The sequence below is a fragment of the Myotis daubentonii genome, chromosome 5, assembly GCF_963259705.1.
Source record: "Myotis daubentonii chromosome 5, mMyoDau2.1, whole genome shotgun sequence".
Classification (NCBI taxonomy): Eukaryota; Metazoa; Chordata; class Mammalia; order Chiroptera; family Vespertilionidae; genus Myotis; species Myotis daubentonii.
Genome location: NC_081844.1, coordinates 76,088,799 through 76,111,806, shown reverse-complemented (window position 1 = coordinate 76,111,806; position 23,008 = coordinate 76,088,799). Strand labels below are relative to the sequence as shown.

General features: G+C 45.5%; 1 protein-coding gene across 8 annotated transcripts in view; it reads left to right on the top strand.

Moving 5' to 3' along the window:
• Nucleotides 1-23,008, top strand: part of ACSL6 (acyl-CoA synthetase long chain family member 6) — a 56,845-nt gene that overhangs the window by 28,662 nt on the left and 5,175 nt on the right. For 7 of the 8 annotated variants that reach the window (XR_009453061.1, XM_059698316.1, XM_059698313.1 and 4 more), the window contains exons 10-20: nt 1,464-1,537; nt 3,586-3,663; nt 5,536-5,670; nt 6,022-6,156; nt 7,426-7,521; nt 8,513-8,585; nt 10,997-11,085; nt 11,787-11,903; nt 14,704-14,847; nt 16,894-16,995; nt 18,193-18,264. Coding sequence is in view for 7 of the 8 variants with exons in the window: in XM_059698316.1 (XP_059554299.1) it covers nt 1,464-1,537; nt 3,586-3,663; nt 5,536-5,670; nt 6,022-6,156; nt 7,426-7,521; nt 8,513-8,585; nt 10,997-11,085; nt 11,787-11,903; nt 14,704-14,847; nt 16,894-16,995; nt 18,193-18,264 (1,115 nt within the window). In the remaining variant the exon portion in view is untranslated. Of the gene's footprint in view, nt 1-1,463; nt 1,538-3,585; nt 3,664-3,720; nt 3,799-5,535; nt 5,671-6,021; nt 6,157-7,425; nt 7,522-8,512; nt 8,586-10,996; nt 11,086-11,786; nt 11,904-14,703; nt 14,848-16,893; nt 16,996-18,192; nt 18,265-23,008 lie in introns of all 8 variants that reach the window. The other variant, XM_059698315.1, reaches the window with a different exon arrangement.

Genomic DNA, 23,008 nt, shown 5'->3' with positions numbered 1-23,008 from the left:
TTGCAAAATACCATATTGGTTCACTTGATATTTTGGGGGGCGGGGGATGGGGATTCTGCACACGGCCTGGCCACTCTCTCTTGGAGTTTTACAGCTATTGCATCTGCTGGCTCAGTGGAAACTTCTAGTTTAACATCTTTTGTGCATGGACCAAGTCCTTAAAGCACATAGAAGTCCTCTGAGGTGGGTATCACTGTCCCTGTTTTCCAGGTAAGGAAAGTGAGGAGGGACAGCTTGTTGGCAGTGAGAGGCCAGGCCGGGATTTGAGCTCAGTCTGACCTGCCAGCAGCACACCAGTGCTGTGTCCTCCCTAACATGACATGGTGGCCAAGTCAGCCCCCCTCCCCAGCCTGCTGGGCCTGGGTCCCTGCCGGGGTTCAAGTCCCAGCATCAAGAAGGGTTCAGGAATCTGGAAAAGGGGCTGCGCGTAGATGACATAGGAATCCAGACACTATTGAAGAGTCCAGAGACGAGATATAATTTTGAAAGGCATTGGGGGTCAGAGGACCTTCAGCTAAAGGAACTGAAGAGTACCTCCTTGTCTAGGACCCTTGCTTTTATTAACACAATTTGTCCTAAGGCAAGGTGGAGATAATACACTTGAAAGGGTAAGGTTTCAAAGGGTACAGGGTCCATTGTCAGGATGGGGGAATAGCCTACGGCTGTTCAGGTGTTTGGCCAGTAGGAGGCAATGACATGTAGATTAAGATGCCCTTTAACTGTCTGGCAGCCACAATCAGTTTCCTATTCAGGTTTGGGGAAATGCCTTTAGCCATTCCCAGATGGTGACTACATGTGTAACTCAACCCTGTTGAGTCCCCAAGTCTCATCAACCTTTTGATGAAACTCTTAAAATTATGACATGCTGGAATTGGTCTACGGCAGGTCCCCACCAGGCCTCAGGTCCTCTGAGTCAGCCCTGGCTTCCTCACAAGCAGTAGTGACAGGTCATGCCACGAGAAAGCACGGCCATCCATGTCCCATCCTGCCCAGCCCTCTGGCCTCCAGCTTGGTCCGCACCTGAGCCTTCCAAGTACCGATGCAGCAAGGAAGTCTCCCGCCAGCAGAGTTGCTGCAGGTTTCTGGAGACTAGATCTGCTCCAGCCCAGAGAGGAGCGTAGGGTGCTGGGAGTATGTGAGGAGACCGGGAGCCAGGAGCCTGTGCTCCCTGAGGGAGGCAGGAGGTGAGGCTCAGGTCACAAGTGGCCAGTCCCTTGAGGCACTGTGTCACTTGCCTTCTGGGCCTAAGCTGCTGGGAGCCTCCAGGTGGGCTTCAGGTACAGGATAAAGGTCCCTGAAGCAGCATACATCTGCCTACGCCTCCCACAATGAAGGCATTGTGGACGAAAGCCAGAGGCGTGGGTGGACAGCGCCGGGTGTCTGGGACTGCGGACTTGGGTGCTGTTCTCCAGGAGTGGCCCTCGAGCTTCCGAATAATTTGCCTTCTTGCTTTCTCTTTCCAGGGAACCCAAAAGGTGCAATGCTGACCCATGGGAACGTGGTGGCTGATTTCTCAGGCTTTCTGAAAGTGACAGAGGTGAATAAAGTAGACTTACTAATGCAGGTGTCTCGAGGAAATCCTCAAACTTTAGAGGTTTTGGGGGTTTGTTTTCTCCCCCCTCCCCCCACCCCCTCTACATAATATAATCTGGGCTGCCTTTCACAGGCAGGAGTTTCTATTCTCTTTAGAGCAACCCCACTTTTACAGATGTTTTTAACCCCCAACACTTAAATGAACCGCACCTGATACATAATCAATTGATTTCTAAGAGTGCTAAGATCCCAGAAGGAAAAACACATAAATCTGTTTTTGCATTTTGAACTTCAAAAACTGTTCTACCTCTAGTTATGTACATACCTTTATTTACAAAGTAATCCTATACAATAAAAGGCTAACATGCAAATTGTCCCCTCGACCACAGGAGTTTGACCAGGGGGTGGGGCTGGCCAGCCAACCTCCCAAGTCTCCTCCCGCCCCCCCGCTGGCCCCACCCCTCGATTGCCCCGATCTGGGTGCCTGGCTGGACCCCACCCGTGCACAAATTCGTGCACCAGGTCTCTAGTCTTTAATAAGTTGTTGTTCAAGTAGGCTAGGGTTTCATTCAGTCATTTTGTGTTTAAGGACTACTAGAGTCTGAGAAACAATATTGACTGCTAGTTTATAAGACTGTACTTAAAAAGGTAAAATTTAAAAGCTTGATATCTTGGCCTGATTGGCTACGAAAGAAGGACCTTTTTCCCACAAGTGGTGAGTATCCGAATGTCCTACAGTTTCCTTCAGGAGCAAGGAATGCACCTTTTCATATAAGTGAGGCCTTTTTCACCACCGTGGAGAAAAGTCACCACCCACACCGTAGGAGATGACAGTATGGAGAGGATTTCCCCAAACAGTTAGATATTTATTGGATAGAGCCCTGGTCAGGAGCCAATAGCCATGAGCCAGGGTCCCAGGTCTTGTCCAGGTGTCTGCAGCAGGACAGAGAGGGGGGAAGTCCAGCAAACGAAAGCCGAAGGCAGGCTCATCCCTGACCTCAGACCCACTCGCCCTTCCCCATCCCTGAGGTCAGTCCATCTGTGAGCCGTGGGCTCAGGGGACACAGCAGGGCTCCCTCTCAGCCTTCCCCTTGAAGGCCCTGTTTCCAGGCCGTGGCTTGTGAGGCCTGACTCAACCATCTGTTTGGGGCTTGGCCTTGCCCCCTCCAGGGCGTGTACCCCAGCCATAGTTGGTGTCCATCTGCAGTGATGGCGAACCTTCTGAGCTCGGCGTGTCAGCATTTTGGAAAACCCTAACTTAACTCTGGTGCCGTGTCACATATAGAGATTTTTTGATATTTGCAACCACAGTAAAGCAAAGACTTATATTTTTGATATTTATTTTATATATTTAAATGCCATTTAACAAGAAATATCAACCAATAAAATGAGTTCGCGTGTCACCTCTGACACGCGTGTCATAGGCTCACCATCACTGATCTAGGGTTTTCTGGGCCCCTTTCTCTGGAGGGACTAGAAAGTGCTGACAAGCCGAGACCTCTGAATGGCTGCCCAGGTGGCCCAGGGAGGCGGGTGACAGGGGGCCCAGGGCAGACCCTGCAGCTGTGGGGAGGGGGAAGAGGCTGTCCTGCGCCGACTGACTGGAGTGAGAGGTACAGGCCCTTCCCAAAAGGAGACTTCCCTGCGGAGCTCGGCTCTGCTGGTTTATATGTGCTTCATTTGACTCCTTGCTTCTGCAGATAACCTAGACGCATTGGCGCTGTGACCTAACACTCCGCTTCCTATGCTGCCCTGTCCCTGTCTTTCTCTCTTTCTCCTCTCTCTCTCTCTTTCTCTTCTTCACCTTTTCTCTCTCTCTCTCCCCTTCACTCACTCCTCTCTCGCTCACTCCTTCTCTCTTCCTCTCTTTTCTTCGCCTTTTCTCTCTTCCTCTCCTCTCTCATTTTCCCTCTCATCTCACCTCTTTCTCTGTGCCCCCCCCCCACTGCCCTCCCCCTCCAGGACCATTTTCTCTTTATTGTTTTATGACTCTCTTGTTGTCTTCCTGTCAGTGTTTCTTTCCTTTCTGTCTCCCATGCCCATCACCTGCAGAAAGTGATCTTTCCGAGACAGGACGATGTGCTCATCTCCTTCCTGCCTCTGGCTCACATGTTTGAGAGAGTGATCCAGGTAAGACTCCCACCTGACTGACCGGGCCTTGCCTGGGCTCCTTCTGTTTTCTTACAGAGTCAGTGGGCTCCCACTTGTGCGGATGTGCACATTTCCTATTTGCCTTTAGCACACATGTTTGAGCGAATGGTGCAGGTAAGGCCCTGGCTTTAGGGAGGCACAATCTGTACCCAGAACCCAGAACCCTAGCAGGGTGTCACTTGTCACAGGAAGTAGACCTAACCAGCCCTATTCTCAGAAGTTACCACAGGGGTCACAGAGGTCAGAGGATCTTGGCCACCTCACCTGTCCCTCCTGGGAGCATTGCTCCAGGGAAGACCCCAGGTCTGCCCTATCTTACCTGTGGACATACTGGGGCTGAGAGAGGCCCCAGCCGATGGCATTGCTCAGGGAACAGCGCAGCTCTGTGCAGAAGTGCTCTATCACTCCAGCTTTATGCAGAATGGCTCTGTTTATGGCCAAAACATCTATATTCTATAATAGTGATGGCGAACCTTTTGAGCTCGGCGTGTCAGCATTTTGAAAAACCCTAACTTAACTCTGGTGCCATGTCACATATAGAAATTTTTTTATATTTGCAACCATAGTAAAACACTCATATTTTTGATATTTATTTTATATATTTAAATGCCATTTAACAAGAAAAATCAACCAAAAAAATGAGTTCACGTGTCACCTGACACGCGTGTCATAGGTTTGCCATCACTGCTCTATAACTTCCATTACTCAGGAACCCCTAAAAAAGAAAAGGCAGTAAAGATGAGCAATCAAACTGTCATGACCCCTCAGGCTGTAGATGGGACTGGCGTTGTGATTGGCCCTGAGACAGGCCTTGTGGGGGTAGAGGTATTGGCAGGGTGGGGGTTCACAAAGAATTCTCCCACTTGTGTCACTCCAGGGACCATCGTGTGAATAAATTTTCTTCTAAGCCTCTCCCTTCTTCCTTGGGGGAGATATGGCATATCAGGGCATGTTTTTCAACTTTCCAGACCTAGATTAGAATGCCAGCAGTACTGCGAACTAGTTTGTGACCGGGCAGGTCCCTTTACCTCTCCCAGCTTTGCATTTCTCGCCTATAAAATGGCAATATAAAATCCTGTCTCCCTTATAGGTTTGCTGTGAGCATTAAAGAAAGGAGCATAGCCTTAGCTGGTTTGGTTCAGTGGGTAGAGCATCAGCCTGTGAACTGAAGGGTCTGGGTTCAGTTCCAAGGGCACATGCCTGGGTTATGGACTCGATTCCCAGTAGGGGGGTCTGCTGGAGGCAGCCGATCAATGATTCTCTATCATCATTGATGCTTCTGTTTCTCCCTCTCCCTTCCTCTCTGAAATCAATAAAAATATTTTTTTAAAAGGAGCATATATTAGGCCCCTGGCACACTGCTAGTCCCACTAGCAACCAGCAGGCTCCCCCAACATCAGCAGCACGTCCAGTTCTCACGGACACTGATCACCCTCCCAGAGTTGCTGAGGTGTCCCAGGGAAACTGCTGGCTCTTTGAGACCTGAAGCAGACCCAGCCACAGGGTGTAGTGCAGCTCAGAGACCCGAGTCCTCTGGGAAGCTCCGCCCAGGGTTTGGGAGTGAGCAGGAGGGGCAGGCACAGTGGGATCCACTGCTCTGATATCTTCCAAAGGCTCCACCCTGTCTCCTGCTGCTTCTCCCCGTGCCTGAGCGGGACCATGTGGGAAGGTGGAGAGGTGAGGGAGGGAGGGTGTCACCTCAGATGCTATTCAGTGTCTCATGGCAGCAGCCAGAGCTGGGGTAGGGGGTCATGGGCGCCCTCCATGTAGGGCAGAACTGTGGATGGCTCTGAAGTGCAGCCAGGAGTGCCCACCCTGAGGGACTCCTCCCTTCCTGTTCTCCCCTTCCAGTCTGTTGTCTACTGCCACGGAGGGCGCGTCGGCTTCTTCCAGGGAGACATCCGTCTCCTCTCAGATGACATGAAGGCTCTACGCCCCACCATCTTCCCTGTGGTCCCACGACTGCTGAACCGGATGTACGACAAGGTGAGCCCACAGGGAGTCAGTCTCTGGCCAGGCTGAGGGGTAGATAGATGCCTGTGCGGATGGGGTCTGAAGCCCCAGGCAGGCTTCCCAAGCTTCCACCCGCAGGTCCTGGAAATGGCCTGTTCTCTTGTATTCCCTGACTCTCACCTGTTTCCCTCCTATCTTCAGGAATTACTAGCCCCGCAACATGCTCACACCTCGGTAGCATTGACCTTGGGCTGGCTATCATGCATTCAGTGACCTCCTATAGGGGTCCAATGGAGTGTGGCTTCTCTGTTGGCTAGTCTGGGGGGAGGGGGGTGTCTAGAGGTGGGACAGGCCCAGCAGCTGTTTCCAACTTGTGCTCCTTAGATCTTCAGCCAGGCAAACACACCACTGAAGCGCTGGCTCCTGGAGTTTGCAGCAAAGCGTAAACAGGCTGAAGTCCGGAGCGGAATCATCAGGAATGATAGTATCTGGGATGAGCTCTTCTTTAATAAGATTCAGGTAAGAGAATGAACAAGTGATTCTAGACACGCAAGGGTCTAATGGGCGACTTTACAGAAGAATTAGAGAAGTTCATCCCAGTGGTATACAGTAATCTTATAAAATAATAACTCAATTGGTCATGAAATCAAAGCTTAAGCTACTGTTGAAATCTTAAAGGACTCGTTTTTCTTATTTGGAGATGTGTTATATTGGTCCAAAGGCAAACAGCAGGAAGGACTCCTAGAAAGTAGGTCCCTTGACTTCCATAGGCAACGGGGAGCTTTGCCTTGGTGGTCAGGTCCACCAGAGAGCTCCTGGGGCCTGAAGGTTCACTTGGCCCTTTTTGTAGCTCTGGCCATGGTGGCTTTCCAGCAGCATTAGGTTCTTGGATAGCCAAGAATCTTCCTTTTAAAAAAATAATTTTTATTTAATTAATTTCAGAGAGGAAGGGAGAAACAGATAGAAACATCAATGATAAGAGAGAATCATTGATTGGCTGCCTCTTGCACACCCTACACTGGGGATTGAGCCTGCAACCTGGGCATGTGCCCTGACTAGGAATTAAACTGTGACCTCCAGGTTCATAGGTTGACACGAAATCACTGAGCCATTCCGGCTGGGCCCAAGAATCTTCCTTTGTTTTTCCTCTGTCCTGTCCCTTCAGCTTCTCCCAAACCAGCTGATCATGAATTGCTCATCTCTGGATCCCCACTAAAGTTTCCAAAGTCCTGCATTATCCAAGGAATGTGTAGTTAATTAGTATCATTACTCAGTTTTTCTTACTATATTTTTAGCTATGGAAATTAATATTTAAACTCTCTTGGCTCAACTTCCATAAACAACATATTTAAAGACTTCTTTGTCCACTGCATAGTAAATAGAGCAGAGTACAGTATTGATTTTTAAATGAAAAAAGGCTAGGCCATTAACGTGGAAGTGGGAAGGAATTGTCCTAAGTAATTGTTTTTGGATGGTTGCAAATGATGGGAGAGTGAGGGAATAGCTGTGTATTTTAAGGAAAGTAGAACCAAAATTATAGAATGCCACATAGATTAATGGCACTTATCTCAAAAGACATAATAGAGTTGGCCATATTGCACAGCTGCCTGGGTTGTTCATTTTGAAGAACAGACTTCCTCAGCTCATGTTGAGGCCTTCTCTCTGATCCCTACCCTGGGTGCAAGTGGGGTCCAATTGTTGAATGTTGACCTTGGCTGAGGCCAAGATGAGTGGCCTTAGACGCCACTTCCAGAAGCACAGACTTTGCCAGACTCTTCTCTCCCACAGGCCAGCCTTGGTGGGTGTGTGCGGATGATTGTGACTGGAGCAGCCCCCGCGTCACCAACAGTCCTGGGATTCCTTCGGGCAGCTTTGGGGTGCCAGGTATTACCTTCATGTGGCCTTCCCGGGGCGGGGGGCGGGGGCGGGGGGCGGCAAGCAGATGTGTGTGAGGACAGGGAAAGGCCCTGGGGGCAAGATTTTTGTGGAATAGAAGCTCCATTCCTCTGAGGATGAAAACATCCCAGTGCCACTGAAAGCCAGTATGATCTTTTGACATATGGAAAGCCCAGGTGCATCCAGTCTGGGAAAGGGGGCTGATAAACTATGTGGAGCATCAATGTGCTGGGGAATCTGCAGCACGCCTGTAGCAGCCTCTCTGCATTCTTCAGCCTGTAAAATATCGCCCAATCCAGAAAGGGAGCACAGGGGAGGGGATGCTGAAAGTCCATTTGTGTTTTGTCATTTGATTCAATAGGTTTTGTCATCGCTAAAAATTCCATTCCTTCATTGACCCATTTGGTTAAAATGTATTAAGTTTTTACATATGCAGGGTATAGTGACATGGCTGTGACTGAAGGGTTTTAAGTAAAGTAGGCACATCTATTTCATTGATGTGCATGCTTCACTTTTTATACTTTCAAAGCCGCTGGCCTCTTCTACCCCATCGTGGCCTGACCACTTCTAAGAGCAGAATCTCCCATGTGGTTTATTCCTGCAAACACACGAGGCTCTGGAGGGGAATATCTTACAAAGTAAACCGTACAGTAGATTTTAAAGTACTTGTCTTTAATACATATTATCCAAATAAAAAATAGAGTCAGTAGTTGAAAATAGGTCAGACATCTTTAACCCAAACCACTTAAGTTTATCTACTAAGTGTAGTAAAAGTAGCACTTCTTCCAAGCAAAGTAGCCACACCTGTTATCTGTGTTCAGCTTCACCTGGATTTACCTGCCTCTAGAGCACCTCCCTCCCACCACGCCCAGCACGGAGCAGCAGGTGTCAGGGTGGGAGCTTAGTTGGCTGAGGCAGGCAGCCAGCCAGCTGCAAGAGGCTGTGTGCCTACAGTGTGGTTTCCATGTTTTGCTTGAAGGTTTATGAAGGTTACGGCCAAACCGAGTGCACAGCTGGATGTACCTTCACCACACCTGGGGACTGGACCTCAGGTAGGATGGACAGGAGATGTGGGGATGCGTCACCAGGCACTGCTGAATTAAAACAGCTACAAAATTTTCTCATGGAAAGGGAACATCAGAAAAAAAGCAGAAATAGAAGAAATATACCAATGGTGGTAATGTCTAGGTTGTACCATTATGGGTCTGTTGTTCTCTTTGTTAACATATTTTTGTGTTTTCTTACTTTGCATTTTTCCATTTTTTTAATAGATAAATCGAAGTCATGTTATAAAAAATAAAGAAGTAATAGATTTCAAAATATAGCTCAGGGAAAAATGATTATGTCAGTATACTAGATTTCATAGATTCTGAATACCTTACAGCCTTGCTTATAGTTGTTTTATTTTTTATTTTTAAATTTTATTTTTTTACTGATTTCAGAGAGGGAGAGGCAGAAACAACAATGATAAGAGAGAATCATTAATTGGCTGCCTCCTGCATGCTCCCTATTGGGGATTGACCAGATTCATAGGTCGATGCTCAACCACTGAACCACACCAGCCAGTCACTTGTAGTGGTTTTATTTTATTTATTAATTTTTAGTGATTTTAGAGAGGGAGAGAGGGAGAGAGATAGGAACATCAGTGATGAGAGAGAAGCACTGATTGGCTGCACATGCCCTATACTGGGGATCATGCCCACAGCCCGGGCATGTGCCCTGATCTGGAATCGAACCATGACCTCCTGGTTCATAGGTCTATGCTCTCTCTACCACTGAGCCATGCTGGCTGGGCGTAGAATGAATTGATTATGATTACAATCAGGATTTTTTACAAGTAGTGTCCTATTGAAAGATTACAATTATGAATTGGAGAGGCAACTTCCTAGTGGCCAAAGCACTATTTCTTAAAGGGCCATTTCCAAGGCCCTTGGGAACTACAGTCTCCTATGACATTAGTGTCTAGAAGGCAGTGACAGCCTCAGGAAGGAGCAGATCCCACCCACTGCCTCATTCTGAAGAGACTCATCTTTCAGGGTAAGGAGGAAGCAGCAGGTAGTCCCTGTGTGGTCCATCACAAATTTAGACCAGATACTGGAAGACTAAACACCATCCAGCAAAGGAATCCTTTAGGGCACCAACTTTCTCTGTGCTTTCCACTCTCATGCTTTAGTTTGCTCAACTGCAAACTAGAAAAACTTGGGATAATGTGCATGCACAAGAAATATGCCCAGTAATGCAATCCTGTTTTCAGGGCACCTTGAGGTAGTCAGCAGAAACATGATAGGTGGAGTCTAAATCAAAACCCGATTTGGCCAAGTCAAGTACAGAAGCATTTTTTCCCGAGTTTTATCTTTTAAATTCTAGCTGAATGAAGCCTTTGGTGTATAAATTCTTTTATCTTTCTAGCACGGGCAAATCTACAAGGACTGTCTTCTGGGGTCCTGGTTCATATTTTTTTTATTATTGTTGCCATTATGTTTGCCAATCACTCTCACGTATGCCCTTCCTTTCGGATACTTACTTCCCTCTATGTCATTCTCCGCATTTTCCTAGGTAAGACTTTTGAGTTTTGCCTTTTTTATTCATCCTTACCATAAAAACTTGCAAAGGCTATTGAGTATGAGAAGATAGATGTCTTTGTACGAATTGTGAAAGATTTTTCAACCTCTCCTTTAAAAGAGAAAACGAAGTGTCACCGCCTCATTTTTTATCTCCATGGCTCTGTCGCTCACGGTCCCTTCAGGACCTTGGCCAGCACCTTATTACAGTGAATTCTGTAACAACCACACTCAAACAAATTACTAGAAAATGTAATTTTGTGGCTGGAAATTACAAGATCAAGAAAATTAGAAGTTGTTTTTTTAGGGTTGAATTACCTTGTCCTGGTTTCCATTCCTTTGTTACTCAGTGTAGTGTGTGGACCAGAAGCATCATCCCCTGCGTGCCTGTGTGACATGCAGAATCGCAGGGTTCATCCCAGACCCACTGAATAAGAATCTTCAGTTTAACAAGATTCCTAGATGATTCCTGGGCACATTGTTCAACAGTCTGGTGACTGGAGGAAAAGCAATGGTGACCTTATTTTATGAACCCCAAACCAAGACTTGTGATCTGACAAAGGGGAAAGTCTTTCAACAGGGGCAAAAAATTCCTGACCGTGTGGTCGGTGTGGGTGTGAGCCCCACAGACTCTGCAGGTTGGTGCCAGGCTGGTGTGCCTGTCCAGCTCCTTAAGAATCAGATGTAAAACAAAGGTCCACAAAGGCTGGCCTCTCCCTTCTCCAGAACTTTTTTTTATTGTCAGCGCTTGCCCATGACACATGCCCGTCTAAATGTGTTTTGCTTTTCACCCATAATTCCCTACTGTGACCACCTGGGGGGGTTACATGGCATGGAGCGTCTTCAGTGCTGAAGTGGACCTGGACACTGACCATGCCACATTGCTCTGGTGTTTGTTCTAGGGCACGTGGGGGCGCCTCTGCCCTGCAATCATATCAAGCTCGTCGACGTCGTGGAACTGAACTACTGGACCCGCAAAGGAGAGGGAGAGGTAAACTTCAGCATTTAGCCATTCGTGTCTGTGGAGGCTGCATGTAATGAATAAAGGGGAAAAAATGGGATTATTTTTCTTTTACCCTCGGTGTAAAGTCACTTTAAATTTCTGCTTAATTTGACTCAACTGAATTCAGTATTTTCTCCCTCTTCTGTTTATGAAACAAGACTACGGCAGGGCTGGTCTAACTCAAGATTTATAATTTTCAAACTTTAAAAAAAAATACTATTTTCCCTCTAAGTGGCATGGCCTGCCGCTGTGAATCTATCCCAGCAGAAACATAGCTATTCGCAGATAGGCCAGGTGGGGTAGATCCGCATTCATTCCATGCGAGTGGGTAGAAGCTGCCTGGCTGCCTGGTGAGCAGGGGCTGAGCCTCTCTGGTAGAACCAGCCGGCCATCAGTGTCTGATGTGACCCATCCAGTGCCACAAAGCAGCACCTGCCGGAGGCCAGGGGGTTCCCAAGAAAGAAGAGATGGTGGAGGGAGCCTGAGGTGGCCAGGACAGAGAGGAGAGATGGAGAGGAGGCAGCTTGAGGAACAGCTGGTGGCTGTTCCTGTCCTCTGTTGTCATCACTGCCGTCTGCACAGTGGATTTCCTGGGGGATAGCGTACAGTCTTCTACACTCGCCCCTGACAGCCTCACATCAGGAATCCTTATGCTGTGGGCTGAGAGAAACTGGTGTTTGTCCCTGCAGATATGTGTGAGAGGACCAAATGTGTTCAAAGGTTACTTGAAAGATCCAGACAAGACAAAGGAGGCCCTGGACAGCGACGGCTGGCTCCACACTGGAGACATTGGGCAGTGGCTGCCGGTGCGTGTGTTGGGAAGCCTGGAGCTCCAAGCACTTGGGTGGTGGGTGTAAATCTGATTCACTCAGAGGCAGGGTCTTCTTCATGTCCTGCCTGACAGCTAGTCATTCAGGAACACCTCCAGGGATTAAGAGGTCTGTCTTTACCTTGCCCCCAACGCTTTCTCCTCCACCCTCCTGAGGCGGGAGATAGGGATCTTTGTGGGAGGATACAGTTGGAATGTGGGGCCCACTGCCTACCCTTCATGGTTTCCAGAAAGACCTGCAGTGCTGTGGAATCTGGGGGGTGGAGTACAAGGAGCAGGAGTTCGTAGTTCTGGGAGGCCTGAGAAAGGCAGCGGTGGGAGCCCAGGACGCTGGCCCCCGCTGAGAAGTGGCCCTGAGCAGGAGGAAAACTTGACACTGAGCCCAAAATGGCTGCGTTCCTGTGGCTCTGACAGCAGTGGCTCTTGTGACCATGAGCAAAGCCTCTCCCTCACGGGGACTCTGGGACTCCCTGTAGAATAAGAGTGTGAAGCTACGGGAAACTCTGGCTGTGGCCCAAATCAGCTGTTGTGCCTCATTCTGTCATTTATAAAATGGGGATAACAGCATTGCTTACCTGCACAGTTATTGTGAGGAATAAGTGAGAGTATACATGTAAAGCAATTGGCACAAAGCCTGACACACAGGAGATGCTTAGATGAAAGCTATGAGCAGAAAAAGGCTGTTGCTGAAACCGAGGGCCCTTGCCTGATGCAGCCCGCCCAAGGAGTCTCTCTAAGGTTCTGGTGGGCGTTCTGAGATGCTGAGTTTACTGGTCATGTGAGTGGCTGGCGAGCTGTTTGCCCCTGCTTGGGTCGGTGTGCTTCCCTGTGAGAAACGCTCAATCCTGCAGCAGTTGAGGATGCTCCTTGATGTGTGCCCTGGGCCAGGGACTCTGCTCAGGGGAGAGGCAGGTCTTTAGACAGCATCCAGTCTTTAGACAGTGCTCAGTGTGGTTGCACGAACTGAGGGCCACGCTCACCTGGGGCAAGGCAAAGGAGGACACATGCCGCTGGGTCTGAGCCTCAGGATATGCCCCGAGTGAGAGGAGCGACCGGGAAGGACAGTCAGGGCAGGAGTCACAGCACGTGCTGAGTGGAGAGACACTAGAGGAGTGAAGCAATCAGTTCTAGTTGAGGGCCCACGGGTGGAAGAGGCAGACGGGAGAAGTCAGCGGGGCCCTGGACACTGATGGAGGGTAGATTGTCCCATCAGCTAAGAAAGCTTAGGCTTCAGGTCCCTTCACTTGCATAGGCCCCTTCCAAGGTTCTGTACTTCATCTTATATTATTTTTCTTAAAGAGGATCCTCAAAGTAAGAAAAAGCTTAAAGCCTCACAAAGCCTTGGCTCTGCCACTGATGCCCCATAACTTGGATGATATGACCTACCCTGCAGGGTGTTGTGAGAAGCACGTAAATTAATTCTGTGAAGTACCTAGTGTTTTGCTTGAACTAAAAGCCCAAGACAACAGGCAGGCAGTCTGTGGGAGTTAAATTTTTTAAAGTAGTGTTTTGAAATAGTATTAGATACAAGGAAAAGGTATATATTTCTGATCCAGAAAGACCTGATTTAAAATCCTGATTCCCCTACCTCCTAGCTGTGTGGCTTTGAAGAAGTTAAGTAACCTCTCTGATCCTCCCTTTCCTTATCTATGCAATGGAGGTGATGACACCCAGTGCATAGAGTACCATGCCAGTGCAAAGAAGCCAGTGTAGGGAACGTGTGTGTTGTCCAGCCTGGGTTTTGAGCAAAGCAGGGCCTGCTTGTTTCTCTCTTCTGGAGAGATGGCTCTGGTTCTGGTGGGTCATAGAGATGGGGCACGAACAGAGTATGTGCAAAGGGCTGGCCGGTCAGGAAGTGGTTAGATGGAGAGAGGCTTGTGAGCGAGGGTGGATGAGCCTGACTGCTGGAGGTCCCAGGAAAGGCAAACGGCAAGGCCATCTCCAGTGTTAGGGCTTGGGGGCTGGGACAGGCGCGAGGAGGGCAGCGAGGAGCTTCCTTTGGGGGCATGCCGCATATGCAACCACCCTTGTTTCTGAGTCCTGAGGAGAGTTAAGTTCTGGGTCTGGCGCTCAGTGACAGGTCTGGCTGGAAGCTTAGACAGACGTGGGAGTGGCCAATGAAGAGATAAATGGTGCTTAACCTCAAGGCGCATGTCAGTGGAGGTGAGGAATGTGCAACATTCAAGGTTGAGCCAAAGGAGAGAGACCCACTTAGGAAACTCAAAAAAGGTTGAGGGGAGGCAGGGAGGTCAGGGGGGTTCTGGAGACTAGGAGCACAGGCACTCACTGCCCAAGGGGTGGCCTGCCTGCTACAGAGGCCCTGGCCATCCGGCTGGTCAGGAGGGACTCACTGGGGGCTGTGTGCTGTGGGTGGAGAGGCAGTCTTTGGGGTTGGGGCAGTAGCTGGGTCGAGAGTCCTAAGCATGGCTTAAGGGGGGAAATCTGAAGATGCTGTGAGAAAAGGGACAGCTAGAGCAAGGGCCTGGGCGAGAGGGACGCCCTGGTGGGAAGACAAGTGGGCCTTCTGAGGAGGAGGGCGGCAGGGTGGGAGAGGGAGCAAGGGAGGGGGTCAATGCTGAGGTCATTCAGGGCCGAGCTTGAGCCATCCATCCCTGTGCACGGTGGCTGTCAAGAGCAGAGAAGTCACAGAGGAGCAGATCTGGGTGGAGTCTGCGAGGTGGGGCGGGACAGGAGTGAGGGACTATGGCACTCCGGAGGGATGGCTTGAGGCTCAGAGGATGCCATCTTTTTATGAAGCTGTTTGTCCAACTCCACAGGCGGGAACTCTTAAAATTATTGATCGGAAGAAGCACATATTTAAACTTGCTCAGGGAGAATATGTTGCACCTGAGAAGATTGAGAACATCTACACCCGGAGTGAGCCTGTGGCACAAACCTACGTCCATGGGGACAGCTTACAGGTGAGTCCCCTGTGCTCCAGCCCTCCCACAGGTGCTGGGCCTGCTGAGTTAGCTCAGAATGATTTCCTAAGTATTTGGTATTTGATTAAGTAGTAAACATTTATTTCTAATCAGACACCGTATTCACCTACATATTAGATTATGAAAGAAAATTCCTTGTTAAAGAAGAAATCTTAATTATTTAGGGTTTGATAAATTGCAATTAGGCGATAAGTTGCTTGAAGTTATAGTAATGGACACTCCCACTACTTTTAACTTCATGTGTGTGTGTTTTTAAAAATTTGTTTGTTTTTCAATTACAGTTGACATACACTATTATATTAGTTTCAGGTGTACAACCCAGTGATTTGATATTTGCATAACTTGCAACATGATTACCCCAGTAAGCCTAGTGCCCATCTGTCACCATACATAGTTATTACAATAGTGACTATATGCCCTGTGCTGTACCCACTACTTTTTTTGTTGTTGTCGTTAATCCTTACCCGAGGATATTTTTCTTTTAAAATATATTTTTATTGATTTCAGAGAGGAAGGGAGAGGGAGAGAGAGAATCATTGATCAGCTGCCTCCTGCACACCCCCTACTAGAAATCCACAACCCAGGCATGTGCCCTTGATCGGAATTGAACCTGGGACCCTTCAGTCCAGAGGCCGACGCTCTATCCACTGAGCCAAATTGGCTACGGCCGAGGATATTTTTTTCTATTGATTTTTTTAGAGAGAGTGGAAGGGAGAGGGAGAGACAGAGTGAGAGAAACATTGCTGTGAGAGAGACACTCCCACACACGCCCCGGATTGGGGCTGGGGATTGAGCCCGCAACCCAGATATGTGTCCTTGAGAGTAATTGAACCCGAGACCCTTCAGTCCAGGGGCCAGTGCTGTAACCATTGAGAAAACTGGCTAGGGCTGTACCCACTGCTTGTATGTATGTATGTATGTATGTATGTATGTATGTATGTATGAATGAGAGAGAGAGAGAGAGACTTCTTGCATGTGTCCTGACCAGGGATCGAACCGGCAACTTTGATGTATAGGGACAACGCTCCAACCAACTGAGCTACCTGACCAGGGTTTGTATCCACTTTTAACTAATGTTCTACCTATTTCCAAGAGGAATTTTGAAATAAGTTGCTGAAGTAAAATTCAGAATTTCTACTGTTTTGATTTTGAAATATGCAAATGAACTTTACAGATAAATAGGTATAATATTGCAACAATGGCACTGATGATGATATAGCCTAATATATTAAGGTAATATGTTAATTAATGTGGTTTAGGATTAAATTATTTGGAGAGGATTTATTATTCTGTTTTCAACATCATTTAGATTTAAAGTCAGAAAGATTGCTATGAATATAGTCTTTGCATTAATTGGATTGCTATAATTAAATATTATGAAATTATTTTTAATCATTTAATGAACCATGTTAATGAAATAAAAGACTATATTAATGTTAAAATGTCAGGAAATCCTGAGAAACATATTTTGGTTCATCGAGTTGTTTGTTTACCATCCTAAGATGTACTCATTTGAGTTTAGCATGAGAATTAAAGGTACATGTAGGTCTAACTTTATTGATGCTTAATCTCCTTAGGTTTATTCTTTATTAATTTTTTTACAAAGTTAGGTAAATATCAGGAAATAGTCAAGAATGTGTGATATATTGGTGGAAATGTTTCATAACATAGCCATCTACTTATTTTTAGAAAAGGGTAGAGTATGAGCATACCAAGAGATTATTTTTACTGCTGGACTACAAATAACCACTTTAAAAACTTTTTTATTAATATAATATTGTATGTCAACTATACTTTAATAAATGTTTAAAAATAATAATATAAGGGCTTTTGTGATAATAAAAAGCTTTTGTCAATTTTGGTGATTGTTTTATTTTGGTGATTAGTATATCTTGTACTAGTATCTTTAATTTTGTATCTATTTCAGAAACGTTTTAATGTTTTTAGAAAAAAATCAAAATAAATATGGTGACTAGGGAAAAAAGTGCTTTCATCATGACTTGTTTTTCTTTGGTGGGATTGCAGGCCTTTTTGGTGGGCATTGTTGTGCCTGACCCTGAAGTCATGCCCTCCTGGGCACAGAAGAGAGGAATTGAAGGGACATACTCAGAGCTCTGTGTAAATAAGGTCTGTATGGTGGGGCTGTTTCCTAAAAGGTTGCTGGACCTTTTTGGATACTGCATTATGAGAGAACAGGAAAATAGCAGACAGGCGAAATTCGAACATGTAGGGAAATTTCTAACTTTATACATGGTGGGAATTCTAAACCAGACTCACATTTCTTCTTAGAAAGTTTGATAAAACTATTGAATTTTCGAGCTAGAAGACATCACAGGAAGTTTGTCCAGGCCTCTTATTTTGCAGCTTGCAGGAGAGTCCACAGAGGATTGCGGCTTGCCCACTGCCCCACAGCTGGTTAACAGCAGTGTCAGATGTGAGCTTAGGCCTTCTGCCTACTGGCCATGCTCTCTACAAGTGTGAGGTGGATTTTGTATCTACTGGGCTTAGAGAGACAGTCATGGAATTGAAAAATAACACAGTTCTTCATGCTTAGAACATTAGCCACTCACACCTTAAGAATCTTCGTGGTACATGGAGGGACCTCTGGAAGAGGATCTCTGTGCTCTGTCTCAGCCTCAGCCCCTCCAGTCACATGGTCCATTTCTCAGCAGCAACCATAGGCCCTATGGATTCCACTAGGCCAGCCGTGGGCAAACTACGGCCCGTTTGAAATGAATAAAGCAAACAAAAAAAAAAGACCGTACCCTTTTATGTAATGAGGTTTACTTTGAATTTATATTAGTTCACACAAACACTCCATCCATGCTTTTGTTCTGGCCCTCCGGTCCAGTTTAAGAACCCATTGTGGCCCTCGAGTCAAAAAGTTTGCCCACCCCTGCACTAGGCCCTGGGCTCTTCTGGGGGTTACGGGGCCCCCAGGACTCACCAGGCTGACCAGAGGGCCACTTAAAAACATCATGCGGGGGCAGGGCGCGGCAAAAAACAACAACAAAAAACATCATGTTGACTTGGAGTGCTGAGCACACAATACCATATACAGATGGTGTATTATAGAATTGTATACCTGAAACCTATAGAATTTTATTAACCAATGTTACCCCAATAAATTCAATTAGAAAAAAAATCAAGTGGTCCCTTAGCCTGTCACTCCTTTGGGCATGCCTGGTACTTCTTTGCCAGATGAGAGGTGGTGTTGGCATGCTGCCAGGGAGTGTCAGCTCCAGTTGGAGGTGTGGGAGGGAGAGCGTGTTGGTATGAAATATGTTTTTGATATTGTAATTTTACCTATATGATTCGATTCAGGAGCTGAAGAAAGCCATTTTGGAAGATATGGTGAGGTTAGGAAAAGAAAGTGGACTCCATTCTTTTGAACAGGTAACTGGAACCTTTCCCATACTTGTTTCAGCCCTTCACGCAGTGATGAAAATTAAACTAGCCCACAGTGACCCTGACCTGGATTCCCCACCCTCCATGCTGTGGCCTGCAGGCAGGCTTAGCACCAACAGACCCCTGAAGGCCTGTTCTACCCTGACCACAGCAGCCTGTGTCGCAACTAAAATAGGTCATATATCGAGTGAGACTGCTCGTTGTCCTTGTAATCACAAATGTTCATAAAGCTGAAATATTACCCTGGCCTTCACCACCGGATCATGTGTACATGATCTGTCTCCAAGATGCCTGCAACTGCCCAGACCAGATCCCTGTGTTATTTTTACTTTTATGGGGACACTCTTGACTACCGCAGGCAAGCTTTCTTGCTAGGACATCGGAAAAATTGTGCTCCTTGGGCCAATGATCCATTAGCCCAGCATGCCCTCTACAAAGAGAAGAGACAAAGAATATATTAGAAGAGGACACAGTAGTCCTCTAAGACCTTCTGTCTTTGCTAGGTTGGGTTTCTTACTGTAACTGAGTTCATAAGCATACTTTGTCCTACTTACATATACCGTTTGTACATCCTCTTTAATCAAAAATCCAAAAAAAAAATTTATCAAGCAGAAAGATAGTAATATACTGATTTTTAATGTTTCCTAGTATGTAATTAACATAATTGTTTTTCATAAAACTGTTTCTCCAATAGGGTACACCTGGAACCTACATAATTTTACTAACCAATGTCACCCCAGTAAATTCACTTTTAAAAAATCAAGTGGTCCCTTAGCTGGTCACTCTTTTGGGCATGCCCAGTACTTATTTGCCACATAAGAGGTGGTGATTGGCATGCTCCCAGGCAGTGTCAGAACTAGCCCAGTGTAGTATTAGGGATCTGCAAGGCTTTTGAGAAGTTTAAATTTTATATGCTCATTTTGATGATAACATAAAAACATTTTTAAAACCAGTCTTAAATATAAAACTCTTGGAGCAATTGCTTGCAATTAAAAAACATTTCCACAGTTTAAGACTAATTTTTTTTAAGTTTCAAACTAAGGGGTCTGAGAATCATTTATTTTGTTTTATTTTTTAAAATAGATCTTTACATTAACCTAGCTTGAGAAACATTACATTACTCTCATCTGACAGCATGTTTTAGGGCAAATAAGTCATGGATGAATAAATCTTCATAAAATTATAAAAATATAGAATCTGAGATACTCAGCAAGTTATATTTATCTTTCTGAATGTAAGGTCAGTCTGGCATAATAATTATTTAAATTTCTAAATTGGTAGAACTGACTTTATTGCCCTTCCATAAGGAAGCTGTTGACCAGATTGAGCAGGGGCCACAGACTGGTGGTCGGAGGCCTGTCTGGTCTGGGTTTATGTGCTGGCCTCAAGGGCTGGCTCTGAGGGCACTGGGGATGCAGGAGGCCTGGGACAGGATTACTAAACTGATTAGTTCCTGTGACTCCTAAGGCCTTGCACGCCCCCTTCTGGGTTTGGGATGTATGACCTACCCCAGGGCATGTGGGGAATCATAACATCTAGAATCCTCTTCCTGGAAAAGACTACCAACTCTTAAGCTTATGTTAAAAAGGTACCTTTGGCTATGTTTCCAGTGTTAACCATTGTGCAAGTTAGAGCTTTCATTGAGAGGAGACATGTTTTTACTTTCCATAAGCCTTAAACAGAGTTACTGCTCTACTAATCTGCCTTCACCATGGTGACGTCAAATACAGAGAAGTTATGTGGCACCTGAGAGGCCTGAGTTTTATTGCCAACTCTGTCACCTCTTTGTTGGTCTGTGACATCCTCCCCACCACAGCCAGTGTGTGCCATCAGCTGACCACAGGAGAGCAAACACCAGGCCTCATGCCAGCGGAGAGTCCGCTGCTGTTACAGAGTGCAACAGAAATTGAGTTAACCCATAATCCATCGTCAGCCTGTCTGTCCCCTTTCCCGCAAATAGGAGTGATCAATTAAGGCTTAACACTAATTTTTGAAGAAATATACATACACACAGATAGGTATCCAAGTCCAAGGCTTAAATCATTCAATAATTTAAGAGTTCAGAATTACTGGGCAGGATTGATATGAATTAAACTTTGAATTAGATAAAATATTAATGTAAATTAATTTCCAGAAACAGACAGTTCCTGGAACTAAGCCAACCATTAATTTATGGAGATCTTTGGAAGATATATTTTAATGAGTAGGCAGGAAGCCTTTAAAATATCAATAATTTTTTAATGTAGGTACTTGGGGAAGTATTTGAGCATACTTAACTCTGGTTTAACCATTTTTCTTGACTTTTATGTGCTTTGTTTGCATAGGCAATACAAAGTAAACTTCAACACTTAATAGTTTTTTCAAATTCTGACTGGGGAGCCCTCATTAAAAATATTTTATTGTATTTCCTGTCATTGAAATGAATACTTACCTAATGAAAGCGCCTTTAAATTAGAAATGAATTTAGCATTTTCCTATTTAATTTAAATATTTTTTCTACTCTAGTCTCTGTCCTAAATCATTCACTCTGTGCTTTATTATCTATAAGCAATATTGTATATTAAACATATTTCATTATAAATTATGAAAAGTTCTGTGCTTTAATAAGTTGGCATAAATTGACACTTTTAAGATATTTTATTCCAATACAATATTTAAATTTACAGTACTTTTTTTTTTAACCCTCAACCAAGGATATTTTTCCCATTGCTTTTTTAGAGAGAGAAGGGAGGGATGAAGGGGGAAGGAGAGAGAAAGAGAGAGAGAGAGAGAGAGAGAGAGAGAGAGAGAGAGAGAGAGAAACATCAATGTGAGAGACACATTGATTGGTTGCCTCCTTCATGCACCCCAACCAGAACCAGAGATCAAACCTGCAACACAGATATGTGCCTTTGACCGGGAATCAAGCCTTCGACCTTTAGGTGCGTGGGCTGACACTCTAACCACTGAACATCACTGGCCAGGACATATATTGAGTTTTTTATCTGAAAAATCAGTGAATGTAAGGGAGAGTTTTCTCAGCAAAGAATTCTTTGCCATCTCAAAATACCTGCCTGCCAGGGCACTAAACTGTTAGCATCAGAGATTTTGAAAACTATCGGTGACATATTGAATTTTTGCAACTATTTGCATACACTGATTTTTTTCCTTTTTTTTGTAGAAAATACACATAAAAAATTTATCATCTTAACTGTTTTTCACTTGTAATATTGTACAAACATCACCACTATCCATCTCAATAATTCTTTTTATCTTGTATAACTAAAACTCTGTAGTGTCATTAAGCAATAACTCCCAATTCCACCCCCTCCCAGCTCCTGGCAACCACCATTTTACTGTCTCTATGACTTTGACTACTCTAAGTACTTCATATATTTGCATTTGTCTTTTTGCCACTTGCTTTTTTCACTTAGCATAATGTCCTCAAGGTTCATCTGTGTTGTAACATATGTCAGAATTTCCTTCCTTTTTACAGTGAATAATGTTCCACATTTTGCTTATCCATTCATCCACTGATGGACATTTGGATTGCTCCCACATTTTAGCAATTGTGAATAATGCTGCTGTGAACATGGCCATATAATTGTCTTTTGGAAACCTGCTTTCAATTCCACTTTTGGGGAATACCCAGAAGTGGAATTACTTGGGTCATATGGTAATTCTATTTTTAAAAATTTGAGGAACTGCCATACTGGCTTCTATAGTCGCTGCGCCATTTTACATTTCCACTAACAATGCACAAGGGGTTCCAATTTCTCTGTCTCTTCACCTACACTTTTTATTCTCTGTTTTTTTGATGATGGCCATCCTAATGGGTATGAGGTGGTATATACATTGATTTTTGAAGTAACATTTCCTAATTGTGCCCATTGATTTTATTAACAGTTCTCACAGGACAGTAGCACCTGAAGCAATGATCTCTCTCTTGTTTTCCTGCCTTTGTAACCCACATTCCAGTTCCTTTCTTCAATCACTCCTCCCTGTCTCAAGTCTAGGCTGCAGTTCTGTCCTTCATACTAATACTTATAAGGCCAATGTCCAAAGACTGCTTGGTGTCTCAGAAGCATTTCAAACTTTACATGAATACTTGATCTTCCCACCTCCAAAGAATCTTTCTGCTCCTCCAGTTTTTCTGCCCAAGCAGAAACCTAGAACCATGATCATCTCTTCTTTACCACTTACCCAAACCAATTCTAAGACCTGTCCTTTCTACCCCTGAAATCTATTTCTGTCTCCATAGCAAACTCGTGGCCCAAATCACCAGCAGTCTTGCCTCTTGGCTGGTCTTCCAACTTCCACTTTTACCTCACTTCAACCCAGTAACAGATTAATCAATCTAAAGAGCCATTCTGGTTCTGTCTCTCGCTGTTTAGCTTTAAAAAATTATTTAGAGTATTATTTCCAAATTCCCTACCTTGGCATATTAGTCCTTTATAATTCGGTCTACCTCTCCAGCCCTGTCTCGCTCTTCTTCATTTGTACTACTAGTGTGTGCTTCAGCCTACACTTGCAATGTCCCAAATGTGCTCTGGCACATGCTTCCGCGGCCTGGAGCACCCTCCTTCTACTCAGACCATATGGCAGCAACCACTCCCCTTCCCCTTGTTATCTTCATCTGGCTAAAGCCTATTTATCCTTCAGAGTTCAACTTGGCATCTCTTTTCAATGAATTGGCTCAAGCCTGGGTTAGGTGCTCTATCAGAAATACATTCAGCTCTAACAGAAAACCCAC